General features: G+C 36.5%; 2 protein-coding genes across 2 annotated transcripts; one reads left to right on the top strand and one right to left on the bottom strand.

Annotated features, from left to right (window-relative positions):
• Window positions 1–10,553: 10,553 nt before the first annotated feature.
• LOC148547437 (uncharacterized) lies at window positions 10,554–11,717 on the top strand. Its single transcript, XM_088495438.1, has one exon. It carries the CDS (start codon window positions 10,554–10,556, stop codon window positions 11,715–11,717), a length of 1,164 nt encoding a protein of 387 aa, XP_088351564.1.
• A 422-nt stretch (window positions 11,718–12,139) lies between these two features.
• Window positions 12,140–13,283, bottom strand: LOC148547438 (uncharacterized). The gene is made up of 2 exons (XM_088495439.1): window positions 13,194–13,283; window positions 12,140–13,111 (listed from the first exon to the last, which is right to left on the bottom strand). The coding sequence occupies exons 1-2, from the start codon at window positions 13,281–13,283 to the stop codon at window positions 12,140–12,142; spliced, it is 1,062 nt and encodes a 353-aa protein (XP_088351565.1).
• Window positions 13,284–17,650: the final 4,367 nt, after the last annotated feature.

Raw genomic sequence — 17,650 nt, forward strand, 5'->3', positions numbered from 1 at the left:
TATTTAAATTCTCGTATTTAACTAATATTTTAAACACTCTTTAGCTAAATTGCATATTAAATATATTGTAAATACTAAATAACTAAGATCGCCTACAAAGTTTAAAGAAATAACCAATCATAACGAAACATGCATGCCAAACCAAAAACAGTTATGTTGGTCTCCTTTTCATAGCGTTCCATAGCCAACGACAAAGCAGAAAGAAACTGACAGACATTTTGACATGCTGTATTGCTGTTGGGTATATATGTATGTGGATGTGATCCTCCAACCATTGAAATGAGATTAAATAATCACATTTGCATGACCTTATCCCAAATAGTTAATAATTAGGTAATATAATCTATACTTTATGTCATATGAAGAACTTAAAGTGGATTAACAATTTTTCAAAGGATGACTATATGCGCTTGGCGTCATAGTAAAGGACATGTGACCGATATTGGATATAGCTCTTGTCTACCATCACTTTTGAATTATTCTATTTAGATTTTTGAGGGCCACAACACTTTACATATACTCCCTCTATTTAATCTAGACATGCCTATCATTTTCTCCTCTCTCTCTCTTTTTTCTTTCTCCCTAATTCATTGGTTTCCTTCATTTTCTATAATTTTCTTTTGACAAGAGTCAAAGTTCAGCCACTATGTTTACGTTGGCTAAATAATTTGGTTATAGGTTTAAATTTGGTGTTTAGTTGAAAATTGGTGCAATGTGTGTATTTACCAAGGTTGCGAGAACGGGACCGGTCAAAAAACCGGTAGAATGACTGGTTCATTGGTTTAATGGTTCGACCGAAGTTCAATCGGAGTTCAACCGGTTTAATTAAATATTAAATAAAATTATTAAAAATTAAATATATAATTTCAAATTAAAAAAAATCATCAATCATCAATAAAATTATTTCAGATAATTTAACAAAACACCATCAACTATCATCCATCAAAATTTAAGAGAAGTAAAACAGCATGATAAAATTATCCCAGATTCACTATTATCCCAGATTCACTGAAATCAACCATCAACAATTATTCCAACTACATAACAATTATAGAAACCAAAAACTTAACACACTGAAGTTTGTGTGACCTACTATTATGGTATGAAGAGATCCATTGAGTGGAAAGTCCAAAAAGAAACCATGGAGGTCTTGAGTTACTGGGATGTCAATATGGAAGATCTCTGGAGAAAATGTCAATTCTTGGAGGTGAGGCAGTAACAACAAAGCATTGAACCATTCATGTCGAAAGATAGTGAAAGATCAAGAGTAACCAAGCATGTAACACAGAGGCAGCAACAACATTATTTTCCCACAAATCCAGCATGTGACAAGTTCAAATAAGTCAAGTTCTCCAATTAACACAGAGGCAGCAACAACATTATTTTCCCCTGAATTCTCAAGAGTAATCAGCCATCTTCATCAATCAGCAACAAAAATATAAAACAAGAAAATTTTCAAAAATAATTTCTTATAATTCAAAAATAGAAAAATCAAAAACAAAAAGTAACCTCAGAAAACCATGAACAAATAAATAATTCAGCAACCAAAATCATGAAGCAGCAAACAAATAAATTATGAACATATAACCTTAGAAAATCAAAAATCAAAATCATGAATCCAGCAAACAAATAAATCATGAACAGATAACAAATAAATCAAAATCTTGAATCCAGCAAACAAATAACAAATCGCCGTGAGAGAGACAGAGAGAAAGGACATTGAGCTCTGACCCTCAGACAAAGAGAAAACTCGAAGAGAGAGACGGACACTAACAAATCGAGCAGCGACGACGACAGAGCAGCCCTTCGCAGCGGTGATGCCAACAGCTCAGACTCGACGTCGAGGGGAGGTGACGATAATAGGTGTTGTTGACCTTGAAGAGAGCGACAGAGAGAGATCGCCGAAGAGACGATGACCGGCCGACGGCGACAAGAAGAGTAACGATCCGAAGAGACGACAACCAACTGACGGCGACGAGGAGAAGAACGATGAGAAGAGTGCGACGGTGGGATAGTGATGGTGGCTGGGTTTAGGGTTTCTCATAGACGGAGAGAAAGGGGAGGGGAGGGTGGGGTGGGGTGAGAAGAGTGCGACGGTGGAAGAGTGATGGTGGCTAGGTTTAGGATTTCTCAGAGACAGAAAGGGAGAGAAGGGGGAAGGGTGGGGATGGGGTGGGCTAGGTATTGTTGGGTTGGTTTTTTTTTTATATATATATTATAAAAAAAACCGGTAACCCTGAAAAAATCCAACCTGTTCTGACGGTTCACCGGTTAACCGTCGGTTTGGCCGATTCTTAGCCCGGTTTTTTGCTGAACGGTTTTACAGTGAAACCGAACCGACCAGATGACCGATTCCCGGTTAATCCGGTTGAACCGGCCAGTCCGGTTCGGTTTTCAAAACAATGGTATTTACAAATTAGTGAGGTGTCAAAAGGTATTTTCAACACGTGAAGAGACGTATTGTATGTAGCACGTTGGTGGGCATGAATAACACATGGCGAAGTTTGATTGCATGAAACTGCAACATGTGGGGAGCGTGTTGAATCAGCACAGAGGAGAGGCGTGTTTCATGTGTCGAATGCTGATTGGTTGGTGATGCAACACGGAAGATGTGCTGAGTACTTCGTCTATATAAAGCAAAACTCGGTACCATTTTCATTGTGAGGAAGATTGTTCTTTGAGTGTGTTGCTAGTGTAATGGAGGGTACCGCAAACTTGGTAGTGTATTGCAACGGTGAGATTATACAGAATACTCATGAGAGAGTAAAGTTTGTGTGCCAAAATTCGTTTTCGTTTGTGGTTCCATGCACCATGACGTTCATCGAGTTTTGAAATGGTCTCTGTCAAAGCATTGATAGAGAACAATATATTGAGGAGAGTGAGCAGTATATTAATATTGTACCGCAATCCGATTATTGCGTGTTGTTAGGGTTGTACCACTCATCACTGCAAGCCACCTCACCACGCCCCATGCGTGTTTCCAACACCTGCCACGCCTCTGACGCCTTGTCACCACTCCCGTGACGTGTTGAAACTGACACACACAACGCGGTAAAACACCTCCCTTTTTAATATTGAGCCAATACACAAATGTAATTTTCATAAAAAAATAATTTTTTGTTTACATTTATATATTTGAATGTAAATTTAATTTTAACTACTCTTATTTTTTTGATGCGGTTACTATTACTCAACGGTTATAAGTTATAATTTAAAAATTAAATAAAAAAATGTTAGTATTTTGATGATTTGTAAATAATCACTATTTACATTGTTATGCATAATTCGTCCTTATACCAATAATTTGATCATCATATCTATAATACAATTTAATCTGTCTCGTATTATATGCAGTAATTACTAATTAGAGTTCGGAGAACAGCTTAACAAATAGATATATATATTCAAATAAAATAAAAAAATAACCTTTCACACGTCATAATCTTTAATAGTTTAAAAAAAATAGTCAAACAGACATTAGTACTTCAAACATAATTGTATTATAGCTCATGTACCTGTCCACTAATATTTGGACAACCAAAAAAAAATATTTTAAAATGTTCATTTCTCTATAAATAAATCTAACAAGATAAAAAGTAGAATACATATAAAAATTTAATACTCACTTAAATTATTTTTATTCTCTTCCTTAAATTATTACTAACTTGAAAATTGAAATATCTTTTACAGATATTTACTCCATTTAATATTTTTTAGAACTCAGTGTATATTTTATTTATAAAAAAGACATGACAAATTGACAATGCCTCACCTTCTACAACGAATTATATCTTAGACGAATTTCTTAACGGCAAAAACATTTTTAATATACAAATAACGATCTATGCTATTTTAGATAGTGCAGTTTAAAAACTAATCTTTAGTGGCCACCATAAGAAATTTCCATGTTGTGCATATTGTTTAAGAGTTATATTCAATATATATTCACATCCTACATAGAATCTTATTGTAATATTTATTAGAAAAGAAACAAACCCGGAAAATATATGAATTTTTTTAATCTTTGTATTCTTTTATTCTATACGAGAGTATATCTTCCTTTGTTTATATTAAAGAAAATAAGAATACATATATATATATTTTGAGAAAAATTGTCCATCTCATTAAATTATTTACAATATCGCATGTGATGTAGGTGATGATTCAAATCAAAGCTTTAATAATGATATTATTTAATTTGTCCCACAATATAGTGATCATCTGTAAAACAATATCCTAAAATAAATAAATAATAATAATAATAATAATAATAATAATAATAATAATAATAATAATATGATTTAAAGTCTTTTTTTTGACATCTAATATGATTTAAAGTCTTTTTTTTTTCAAAAAAAAAGTATTAGTATTGTTGATTCGGGTGGTTTCGTGAAAAATAGATTAAGTGAAAAATAATAGTTAAGATGAGAGATTAGGGGTAAGTAAACTTGTGAGGAAGACACTTCTATTAATAGCAAATAAGCAATACAAGAACTAATAGTGAGGAAGAGAGGTGGAGAACAAGTGTTGAGACCTCCACTAATGTCACAAGAGGATGAATGAGCTTTGTTTAAAGTGGACATGAATGGTTTACAGAGAAGAGAAGCTCTCAGAAGAGGATGAAGGTGAAGGTGAAAGTAAAGGATGAAAAAGGGTTTCAAGGTCTGTGAAGAAGAAGATGAAGGTGAAAGTGAAAAGTGAGAGTCTGGTTGAAGGTGAAGGTGAAAAGTGAAGTAAAAGATGAAGATGAAGGATGAAGGATGAAAAGTGAAGTAAAAGATGATTTACAGAGGTGGCTTGAGGTCCTTTTTATAGTGTAAAACCATGATGAAGAGGACACCCCTTGGCCAATGGTTTTAGTCTGACATTTGGTTTACTGCTCTTTCCAAAATATCTTTAGGTATTTGGGATCACCTCAAGTCTTGTCAACTGAAAAGGGTAGGAAGTTGATTCCCACACGTTAAACTAAAACTCCTGACATGTGACATTAGTGAAGGGACATCTAGTTTGGTTTTCTTTCAATTAGATGACACCTTTACACTCCAAATCCAACCAATCTACTTCCACCAATATAGTTCCCACTGAAGAGAAATTCAACTCCTCAAGGTGTTCTTTTGGGTTCCATCCTTTTAGCCCAATACCTTTAGGAGGAACTTAACTCTTTTCTGACCATGTTTGTAGGCTATTATAAAAATAATTATATACAAAAAAAAGGTTTATATTTTTAGTACACAATCAATTATATTAGGGTTTTATCAAAAGAATCATGTTACATGATCAACAAATTTATGTCAACTTAATTATATAGAACGATAAAGTAAGTATAAGTATATAATTATAAAGTATTGAAGCAATATTTTTTTACATGTGAATGAAGTGAATAAATAATAAAGCAATAATGGAGGGAACCACACCCCATCATTAATCAATTCAGCTCAATTGAAACAAGTAAGAACACGACGATGCAAAGTAAGCAAGCTAAGCAATGGATCCCTCTACTCTTTTTCTTTGATTTGATTTAACAATAAGCAACCTTGCATGCTTATGCATAATGACTCAGCTCTGGATTTAATGCTTGTTCTTTTCCTCTTAGTCTCTTACCATTCATCTAAATTAGAGTTAGAGGTTTCATAATCCATGTATATATGATTCATCAATCATAATGTTATATCAATAATTGGTAAGATACACTTTTTTTTCTTTTTTATCAATATATGAGAATGACTACTTTTTTTGGTTTGATAATGAACATATAAGTTGCCATATAATAATTATACGATTTAAATTTTAAATAAAAACTCAATAAATACCCATATAATTCTGTATAAGCTACTTAACATATTTTTTCCTTCTACCAAAAGAACCAAAGAAAAAAAAATCATGATGTGGTGAGTTGGCTTCATGATTGCATATCTATTATTCTTGGAGAGTGAATTTTGTGAATTGTCTGTGTTGTCAGTGAGATAATTCGTTTTCTTTAACTTTCTGTTGTGTTTGTCCTTGCATATATGTTGTGTCATGAATACAACAGTCAGAAGACTCTCAAGTACTCATTCCAGGCCAAAGAGCCCTGACACTATAGCACTGAACATGTCTGCGTAAATTTGTATCTATTTATGAGCATTTTATATTCCAATTATAAATAATCTTAGTCTTGATGATGATGGAATTACAAAAGATAAGTTTCCATCATTATATTAGACTAGATTATAACTTCTAAGTTAGGATCAATTATTGAAGTGAAATTGAGTAAATACTACAAAAATTTCGTCGAACGATGGATTTATTAAAAAAATTCATCGGTAATATATTTATTATTGAAATAAATTAACCATATAAATTTTGTCGGTAATTATTTATTCATGAATTTTTTTGTCTATCATTAATTATTATAAAAAAATTTTATTAATAATTTTTATCGTCAAATTTATTTTAGTAAAGTTGACGGTAATATATTATTAATTAATAATTAAATTAATAACTATTGACGAATTTTACCGATAGTACATTTAATGTTAAATTTATATTTCAAATTTTTTTTTAAAAAAATTTGTTTAAAAAGTAATATATAATTTTAAATATTTAAATTCAATAATTTCTAAACTAATAAATAAAAAATACAACACTAATTAATTCAAAAAATAATAAACTCAGATAATAATAAATTTAGAAAATTAACAACAATAAATAATAAGTCAATAATTAACTCAAAAAATAAACAAGTTAATATTAACTAGGACGATTAACAACAATCAAGTAATTAACTCAGAAAATTAAACAATTAACTTAGATAATAATAAACTTAAAAAATTAACAACAATAACTAATAAGTTAATAATTAACTCAAAAATTAAATAAGTTAAAATTAATTCTGACAAATAATAACAATCAACTAATTAACTCAAAAAATAAATAACTCATATAATAATAAACCTAAAAAATTAACAACAATAACAATAAATCAATAATTAATTCAGAAAATAATGAACTCAAACAACACTAGAGAACAGAAATCAAAATAATGCAGTTGGAGATCTTACACTTATAAATTCAAATAACAATCAACTAATAAGAATAATGCATATTTCAAACACAGAATCATTAAAATAGAATTAAAAAATCCTAAATCTAAACTAACATACGAACTAAATCTGAAAAATAGTTAAATCTCTAATACAAACACCTAATTGCAAAATTTTTAATACATAACAAATTAAAATTAGATAAATTAGGGTTTAGGATTTAATTACCCAAAACTAATTAGTGAGTTACTTGGAGACAGTGACGACACAAAGAACTTTTCTGCCGTAGTGGTAGCACAAACAACGAAATGGCGGCAAAGGTGACCAACCAGCAGGGTTGTATTAGAATTTTTTTAAATAAATTGAAAAAAATAACAGAAAAAAGGAGGAGGACAACATACCTAGAGGGAGGAAGGAGGCAGGACCGGCGATATAGGGGGCAGCAATGGCAGCAGAGGCAGGAGCGATGAAAACGGTAGCGATAGAGCGACCAACGCCACGCAAAGAGTCCACACAATCTTTGAACGCTGTTGGTGGTGGTCAATGCTGGTGGAGGGGTGTCAAAGGTGGTTTGTGGAGAGACATAGAGAGAGAGGGTTCGCGATTCGAATTTAGGACAAGATTATCGTCGTATTTATCAGCAGATAAATCCGACGGTAACGCTTTGCGAATGACCAAAACGCAGCGTTGTACTAATTCAGATTAAAATATGCCAATAAATCCGACGGTAATGATCGCACCAATTTTTTCCTCCAATTATTACCGACAAAATTACCGTCAGAAAACCAAATTCGACGGTAATTTTTTTATCCAACAAATTTATTGCCAAATTCGTCGATAAATATGTCGCTAATGTCCGATGCTTAAATTGACGATATTCAGCATTTTTCTTATAGTGAAAGTCCACATGATTTTTTTTTTTAACGAGTGATGTTATACGTACAAAAGTTTTTATAACCAAATATAATCAAGTTGATACAAGTCTAACAAAAAATATGTGCACATGTGTTACTGCTTCTTCTTTTTCGTACTTTTTTAGCATAGAATTTTTTGTTAAAGAGCATAGAAAACGGACTTTTTTCTATAATAAAATAAAAAAATTATTATTTTTCCAAACATGATTTTTGGACTTTAATTCTCTAAATACGATTTTTTTTATTTTTGGCATTTGTCCGGCGAACTCTATAAAAATTGGCAAATTCGCCTTACTCCGGGCGAACTCCACTCAAATTTTTTTAAATGCACGTTTTTAATCCATATCATCGTCTAGAAAATAGTATATAGATCTACAAACAGTATATAGGAGTACACAAAAATACACGAACAACAAGCATGGCTTCTTCAAGGATTTTTTAATTATAAATTAAAAAAATAAGTCATATTTAACAATGTCAACCATTTTTATCGTCTTTAAAAATATACAAGTACACCGGAATAAGCCATATTTAACAAGGATTTTTTTATTATAAATTAAAAAAATAACTATTTCCCAAAAATAAAATACGACTTATTCCTGTGTACTCTTGTATACTCTTATGTACTCGAGATGATGATAATGGTTATCATTGTTAACTTTCCAATATGATATATTTGAAGTGGATTATTTTTGGAAAATAGTTATTTTTTTAATTTATAATTAAAAAATCATTGTTAAGTATGGTTGCCATTATTAAATATGGCTTATTTTTTTAATTTATAATTAAAAAAAATCCTTGAAGAAGTCATGCTTATTGTCTGTCTAATTTTGTGTACTCCTATATACTATTTGTAGATCTATATACTATTTTCTAGACGATGATATAGATTAAAAATGCATGTTTTAAAAAATTTACAGAGTTCGTCCGGGGTAAAGCGAACTTGCCCAAATGCCAAAAAAAATCGTATTTTGGAAATTAAAGTGGTTTTTGTTGGTGGTATTGCATGTGGTTTATTGAAGTGATTTTGTTTGCGGTTTGGTAGGCGGTTTAATTTAGCGGTTTCCGTTACTGGCTTTGCATGTGTTATTGGTAGTGGTTTTTGTTTAGTGGTTTTGCATGTTGTATTGTTAGTGGCTTTCGATGTGGTTTATGTTAGCGGTTTACGTTGGCGGTTTGTGTGAGTGGTTTTTGTTAGTGGTATTGTGTGCGGTTGATTTTAGTGATTTTGTAGACAAGTTTTGTTGATGGTTTATGTTAGCGGTTTATGTTGCTGATCTTGCATGTGGTTTATTTAGTGGTTTTATATGCGGTTTATGTTAGCGGTATTGTATGCGGTTTATGTAAGTGGATTCGCATGCGGTTTTGGTAGTGGTTTATTATATTGCTTTTGTATGTGGTTTATTATATTGATTTTGTATGCGGTCCTTGTTTTGGCAGCCCCAGCGTTGCATCTCGAGCATGCGGCGGCAGCAGGGCATGCCCCTCGATGAGAGATACGTTTCGTACCTGCAGATGGCCGGATTATACTATCTTGCGAGGCTGAACGATAGATGGTTCCGATTAGATGAGCCCCTTGTTAGTGCATTCGTTGAGCGGTGGTGTCCGGAGACGCACACCTTCCACATGCCGTTTGGAGAGTGCACGATCACACTTCAGGATGTGGCGTACCAGTTGGGGTTTCCAGTGGACGGGCGCTATGTCAGTGGTTGCCTTACAGATTTCCAGATATACATCGAGGGTGGCCGTCCTGCCTGGGTGTGGTTCCAGGAGTTGCTTGGAGTGATTCCTCCTCCGAGCCAAGTTCAGAAGTTTGCTGTAAACTGCACTTGGTTCCAGGAGACTTTTGGGGAGTGCCCCGCGGGAGCCGATGAGGAGACTGTGCGGCGCTTTGCTCGTGCATATATCATGATGTTGTTGGGTACTCAGCTGTTTGCCGACAAGTCCGGCAACCGCATTCACATCAGATGGCTTCCCTACGTAGCTAGGCTTGAGGAGATGGGTACATACAGCTGGGGGTCTGCAGCACTAGCATGGTTGTACCGGTGCATGTGCCGAGTGGCAAACAGACATGTGGTAAAGTTAGCGGGCCCACTTCAGTTACTTCAGTCCTGGATCTTCTGGCGCTTTCCTAGGTTTAGGCCTGCTGGGTATGATACGTACAGCTGGCCGTTGGCCTCGAGGTACCCTACTCAGACCTTTCTATTTCAATTTAAAATAGTTGATTCCATGTTCGCTTCTTATGTTATACAAATCTGTCACACTTTTAATTAGCTATAACACCGATGTGAGATGCAAGTGGTCAGGTTACAACCCTTCCAGTGGCGAGAAGGGACTTAGAGTGCAGAACTGGAGACTGAGAATAGACATGTTACAGGCCAGGGATGTGAGTATACTAACCGGCTATGTTTATTTAATTAATTAAACTTTATGACTTTGGATCATGAATTGGCCTGACAATGTTGGAATCTTTCTGCAGTTTATCTGGTTGCCCTATAGCTCCCCCGAGGTACTACAGGTTGTGCATCCGGAGGTGTTGGAGCCTCGGCATACGGCGATGTGGCGGTCTGTGACGTCACTGATATAGTTTGCCGTGATAGAGTGGCATCAGATAGATATGGTTTTACCGCAGTTAGGCGGAGTCCAGCCCCGTCCGCAGCCCGCCCTGAACATCGACTTTCTGATGTCGAAGGACAGGAGAGGCGGTGATCGTTGGTTCCCGTCAGCTCTTCAGTTCTGGCATCTACATTGGGAGATCCGTGCGGACTACGTTCTCCGGTTCGATGTTGTTGCAGACCCTGGACCCTCACATGACTTCCTGGAGTGGTGGAGTCAGCATGGAAAGAGGTTCTTGTCACCAGAGATGTTTTTGGGGGATCCGAGAGCCGTTCCTATTCCTGTGGAGGCGTCACAGAGGGGTGCTGGGCGAGTTCCTGACATGGATCGTGTTGACGATGTGCCGGATAGGCGTCGGGTCGAGAGGAGAGCTCGTGTGGGGACACAACGGAGCCAGCGTGAGTGGAGGTGGCTGGACCAGGCTATGGACGAGGCTGACGGGGACGGTCGACGTAGAGGAAGACGACGAGGGCACGGAGGCAGACGGAGAGGGCGTGCTGCGGCGGACGATCATGGTGATCATGGTGACGACGACGACGACGATCAGCACGGGCCCGTGGGGGTCGCTGCAGGGCATGCTGCAATTGGTGGTGTTAGTCCCCATGTTGGCGGGCATGGAGGCGAGTGGTACGGGTCCGGTATGGGTGACGGTGCTGACCATGGTGACGGTGGACTTGGGTCTGGGCCGCTAGGAGATTACTTCGTTGGTGTCCCAGCCGATGACCAGACACTTCAGGAGAGTACACCATGTGTTAGTCCGGGGACGATGTTTTCAGACTTCCTGAAATGTGATGGGCTTGATGCGGACTTCGGCGGGTCACACTTTCTAGACGAGATTACTGCCATCATGCAGAAGGATGATGCGGCAGGTAGGCGTGGTCAGAGCTCCGGCACGCAGGCACCTTTAGATGTCGACCTGAACGAGCCTCCTATGACGCCTGCTGCTGACCATTTTGCATTGGGTGGTACTCCTACTTCCGCCTATACTACTGCGTCGCATTCAGTTGCCGGGCTGTCTGGGGCACCCGTCCAGCCTAGGCCACCTGCACAGCCTGCCCCGGATGAGGAGGAGGATGAGATCGAGGACGAGGATCTGCTTATCCGGAGAGGCCACAGGACACGGGTACCCCATCGTTGCTTCACCGGCTCGCATCTGTTTAGATGATTCATATATCCTGTATGTTGTTTGTTTATGTTCATTGTTGTATCCTAGCAAAGTTTATTAATGTCTTTGATGTACTTTGACGTTCCAACATGTATTTTGGTTATTTATGTTTCAGTATGATGTTCCAAATCATGATATTGTACTTTGAAAATGGTTGTTCAGTGTTTCTTTCAGTTACTAGCATCTTTTCCGCATCATGTATTAATTTAATTTGTAGATTTATTTATTGCCTTGTGCATTAAACAGAAATTTCGTACAAAACTACGGAAACGGAACATATTCATTAATTAAGATCCCATGTAGAGTTCATCGCATTAACATTAACAAATTCTATCACTTATCAACTACAAGTAAGGAAACCTATAATAGTGGAATCTAAATGCCAAAGTGAAACAAACAAAGTACCAAAGCTAACAATACAGCTACTCATGTCCCCCTGTAAGCTCTTGTCCTCCGACCTGTGGGCAACTCCGACGTGTGTATCCAGGCTGCCGACAGAGGCCACATCTCTTTGGCCGGTTCGGATCTGCCTCGTCTATATTGGTCCGTATCCTAGTGGACCTCGGACGACCCTCTCTCGCATGCCTCTTGTTAGGGTCTGGGATCACTGTCGCCCCGTCATATGGTGGCCAAAAGCCCTCCGGAATGGGAGGTGTGAATCCCATCCGACACACACTGAACACCGAGCTAAGACGATACACCTGGTGGATGTAAGGCTGCCATGTAATCCGTGAGTAGGCACAGCATGCCAGTGCGTGCGGACACGGGAAATAAAGTGCCTGGAAGTATCCGTAGTCACAAGTCTGAGATGCAAGCGAGACTCTGTAGCTACCCAGTGAGAACGAACCAGTCGGAGTTGTCTCTGCGACGGTAAACTCCGAGTTATCCCTGTCGTACAAAGTCACCATGAAGCACCTTGCTATCTTCAAGTTGGCCTCGATACACTTCACCAAGTGCTGACTGAATTGTTGTCCGGTACCCAGCTGGGCCTCAGCCTCCCTCCCCTTGCGAACAAATAGTTCGGCCAACCTTCTGTATGTTGCCTTCACCAGCGAGCACGCAGGGAGGTTTCTGACACCCTTGAGGATTGAGTTCACACACTCAGAGATATTCATTGTCATGTGCCCGAATCTCCACCCCTCATCACAATGCTGTGTCCACAAGGAATACTCAATTCGGTTCGCCCAGTCACACATTGCCGGGTCTTCAGACCGCAAAATATCAAACCAGTAATCGAACTCTACTTCGGTCTTAGCGTACGCCGCATTGACAAGAAGCCTCCTTGCGTCTTTGCCCTTGAAGGTTAGGGCAAAATTTGCTGCTACATGTCGAATGCAGAATGCCCGGAATGCAGATGGAGGTAGCCAGCCTCCGTCGGGAGCCTCCAGCGCGGCCTTGATGCCGTTATGTATGTTTCAGCTTTGCATGTAATTCGAAGTAGCACAATTCGAATTACATTCAATCCAAGTTTGAAACGATTTGATTCGAACTACATATATTTGTGCATTGGTTGGTTGGTGAATCAGATTTCGTTTTGGCTGATTCACGTAATTCCTTTCTCTCCATGGCTTATTTTTGTTTTTTACCCTAAAATTTATTAATATAAAATTTTTTGTACATAGCAAAAATTTTATTAATATAGCATAGAAATTTTTACTTATAACAAGAATTTTTTATCCAAAATACGTAAATTTTGTTACCGATATATTTTATTGGTTGGGTAATTTAATTATTGTTGAGTCAAGATTTAAGATGTACCTTATGATGATAAACATATTTGATTATTTTTCATTATAACTAACCTTTATGATTAGCATCGTAGAAATCAATCAAAGATGACCAAATCAAATTAGGAAGGATGTTGCAAATCAAGGCAGCTATTAATGCATTCCAAGAATAAAAGATTGGGAATTCAAATTGAAAGCTTTCATTGGAAATCAGATTGAGAGCTTTGAAGAGTGCGACGGCTAGTCAACGAAAAACACACTTCTCCAATTTGATGAAAAGATATCAAATTTTATAAAAGATTCATACAAGAAAAGGGCAAAAATTCAAATTGAATCTGATCTAAAACACTCAGTCATCATTTCCTTTTCTTGTGTATATGCTCTTACTTCTCTTGGCTCTAGAAATAAGTTTATATTTTGAAAAATATAAAAGACTAAAAGAGAAGGGTATACAAAAGCCAAATTTTTAAATTGTTTGAGTGCTTCGTTTTTCGAAGAATGTGTTAGTTTGGAGTACATTTTGTTGAATCAAGAATTGACTTGATTTCTTGGGATAACAAACATAATTAATAATAGGGTAAAGTATATTTTTGTTCTTAAAGTTTGACAAAAGTTTCAAAAATATCCCTAAGTTTTATTTTATTTCAATGTTGTCCTAAAAGTTTTCGATTTGCATCAAATATACCCCAGACGGCTAAGTTTTCAAAAAATTTAAGACCAATTCAACAACAATTTTATAAGAACAACCCTCAACACAAGCAAATCAAGCATAATTTTCATGCATTATTGTTAGATTGGTCTTATTTTTTTTGAAAATTTAGCCGTTTAAGGGTATATTTGATGCAAATTGAAAATTTTTGGGACAAAATTGAAACAAAATAAAACTTAAGGGTATTTTTAAAATTTTTGTCAAACTTTAGGGACAAAAAATATACTTTACCCTTTATAATATTTTAATATATTTATTTTTTTATGAGCATTGTAGATATTAATAAATTAGCAATCAAAGATCACGATAAATAATCTATGATTTAAGTAAAAAGCCAAAAACAACACATGATTCATTCTTCATAAGCAAGAATCAGTTCATATATAGATTGAATAGCTGCTGCATTTTTATCAAGTTAAACACGGAATAGATTAAGGGTGTACATAGTCTGGTCCAGTCTGAATGCCCGACCCAGGTCCAAAAGATTTTAGGGCATGATAGCCCAGATCCAAAGGGGCCCGGGACTGACCCAGAAAAAAAGAATGAAACCAGAGAGAGGGATGAAATTGGGACCGGGTCATAATTCGGGTCACCCGGACACGGCCATGTGAGAATCATAATTAACAATGAACTAGGGCACACATTCATAGTTTCATACAACCACGACCATGAGCCATTAGCCTCACGCAGTGACGCCTCACAATCCCTCTTCCACGTACCCTGCCACAGTCCCCTCTCAGCCCTTCCCCTCAGCCCTTCCCCTCATAACGCCGCCGCCAGCCTTCCCGTCGCAGCCCTCTCTGTGCCTTTCACCAATCATTGCACTCTTTCCCTCGCAGCCCTTTCTCTATCTCTCACCAGCCACCATGACAACGCCCATCACCGCTCCCCAACCTCGAAGTCACGATGGTGGTGCACTGCTTCTCGCCTCCCGGTGACGACGTCTCTCGACGATGACTGCAAACGGCGATGGAGCTTCTTTGACCATCAAGACCTGAACGATGACGAGCGATGACTGCTTCTACCGCTGGTCTTCTTCTTCTTCTCTTCTCTGGCTCCTGTTCAAGCTCAGGTAAATAATTAATGTTTTGAATTTCTGATTAAAGATTTAATTATTGGAATTTCTGATTAGGAATTTGATTATTAAAATTTCTGATTGGAGATTTTGATTGTTGGAATTTATGATTAGGGTTTTGATTATTGAAATTTCTTATTAGAGATTTTGATTATTGGAATTTATGATTAAGGATTTGATTATTGAAATTTCTTATTAGGAATTTTGATTATTAAAATGTCCGATTAGGGATTTGATTATTGGAATTTCTAATTATGAATTTTGATTATTGTTTTGTTCTTCCTTTTTCAGTATTTGACTATTGTTTTGATTAGATGTTTATTGTTCTGATCTGAATTTTGATTATTGTTCCGACTCTTGATTATTGAAACTTCTGATTAGGTGCAACTTTGTTCTTCCTGTTTAAGTGTTTTATTCTAATTATTGTTGAACTTTTGATGTGTTGCTGATTATTGCTGAATGCTGAATTTGTTCTTGATGTTGTTTGTTTAGGATACGAACAATGGGAGGAAGAGATAATTGTGTTTCTCCACCAATCACCGAATAGAATGTAACAATAGAAATTGAAGCTGAAAATTTTGCTGCTCTTGCATAATATTTTGTTATTTGTATGTGACTTAACTATTTAGTGTTATTAGACAATATTAGTATTGATTGTGGTTATGCTTTAATTTTAGAGAATGGTTGATTCTTGTTATAATTTTTTAAGTGAATTTTACTATGTGAATTGTGAAATAATGGTTGGAGATTTTGAGATTTTCACATGCTAAAGCCTGGTTTTCACTCGATTTTTACTCAGTTTTTACTCTGTCCGAAGGTGTGTAGGTTTCATAGGATTTAGGGCCAGGTTAGGGTCTAAAAAATAGGCCCAGTATATATTTCGATTCAGATTTAGGTTACAACAAACCCGATGTGGCCCGGCCCATGTAAACCCCTAGAATAGATTCTTATTCAATGCCAACAGCTAAAAGCATTAAAGGTACAACGACTTGCTTGATTATATTAGCGATAATTCCAACATTAAGGAAAGTCATTGACAAACCCCAATTTGACGGTTTGTTTTGCATTGAATTCAGAGTATTTTGATAACCTTTTGTCACATTTAGCCTAGGAATTAGCATGATTTTGTTATCTCTCCCATATTCGTGCTTAAGTGTAAAAACATGCTTTCTAAGCCTTATTTTGATGAATTCTAGTTCTTCTTTGATTCCATAAGATGCCTTGAGGTGTTTGCTAGTGATTCCAGGATTGAAGTAGGTTAGGCATGGATCAAAGGAAGTAAGGAAGGAAGCATACAAGTGGAGAGAAGCATAAAAAGTCAAAGAAGCAAAGTCAGCCATGCACGCGCACGCGCACAAGGCGCTCACGCGCACATTGCAGAATCGACCAGGGACGCGCACGCGTACCATGCGCGCACGCGCCGATGATGGCACATGACCTCATTAATGCAACACGTGCCTGGCGATTTGAGAGGGTTTCTGAACCCATTTTTGGCGCCAAATTGCTAAGGGAAAGGAATAAAAGGATGAAGGATTAAGGGGAAGGCATCAGCATTGTGATAAGAATCACCTTTTAACTAACTAATCACTTTAGCTTAGAGTTTTAGAGAGAGAAGCTCTCACTTCTCTCTAGAATTAGGATTAGGATTAGGTTTAGTTCTTAGATCTAGGTTTTAATCTTTGCTTTCTTCCACTTCTATCTCTCAATTCTTAGTTGCTACATTCAATCTCCTTCTATTCCTTTGTTGTAATTTCCTTTATGTTGTTCTTATATTTTGTTGTAGATCTAGTATTGTTCCTTCTATTTTCTTTCAATTCAATTAGAGGTAATTCATAATAATTGTGTTCCTTTTTGATTGTTGTTGTTAATTCATTGCCATAATTGTTGTTAGATTCTATTTTTGTTATCAAATTACTTTGCTTTTCTTTTATGCCTTCTAAGTGTTTGATGAAATGCTTGGTTGGATTTTAGTATAGATTTTGTTTCTCTTGGCTATGTAGAGTAATTAGTGACGCTTGAGTTGTCTAATTCCTTTGTTGATTGATAATTGGAGAGATTGCTAATTGGTTTGGAGTGCACTAAAGCTAGTCTTTCCTTGGGAGTTGGCTAGGACTTGTGGCTCAAGTCAATTCATCCACTTGACTTTCCTTTAATTATTAAGGGTTAATTAAGTGGTAGCAATGAACAATTCTCATCACAATTGAGAAGGATAACTAGGATAGGACTTCTAGTTCTCACACCTTTCCAAGAGCCTTTTTTTAGTTTTTAGTTTATTTTCATTGCCATTTACTTTTCATGCTCCTTATCCAAAACCCCAAAATAACTCATAACCAATAACAAGACACTTCATTGTAATTCTTAGGGAGAACGACCCGAGGTCCAATACTTCGGTTTATAAATTTTAGGGGTTTGTACTAGTGAC

This window comes from Arachis ipaensis, chromosome B8, assembly GCF_059453495.1.
Source record: "Arachis ipaensis isolate K30076 ecotype BB chromosome B8, ASM5945349v1, whole genome shotgun sequence".
Lineage (NCBI taxonomy): Eukaryota > Viridiplantae > Streptophyta > Magnoliopsida > Fabales > Fabaceae > Arachis > Arachis ipaensis.

Excerpts from the sequence above, each read along its gene's own strand:
- LOC148547438 (XM_088495439.1), bottom strand. The coding sequence starts at position 13,283 with ATGGAGAGAAAGGAATTACGTGAATCAGCCAAAACGAAATCTGATTCA. Across the intron at positions 13,112-13,193 it reads TATGTAGTTCGAATCAAATC|GCCGCGCTGGAGGCTCCCGA; the intron begins GTTTCAAACTTG and ends AACGGCATCAAG.
- LOC148547437 (XM_088495438.1), top strand. The coding sequence starts at position 10,554 with ATGGTTTTACCGCAGTTAGGCGGAGTCCAGCCCCGTCCGCAGCCCGCC.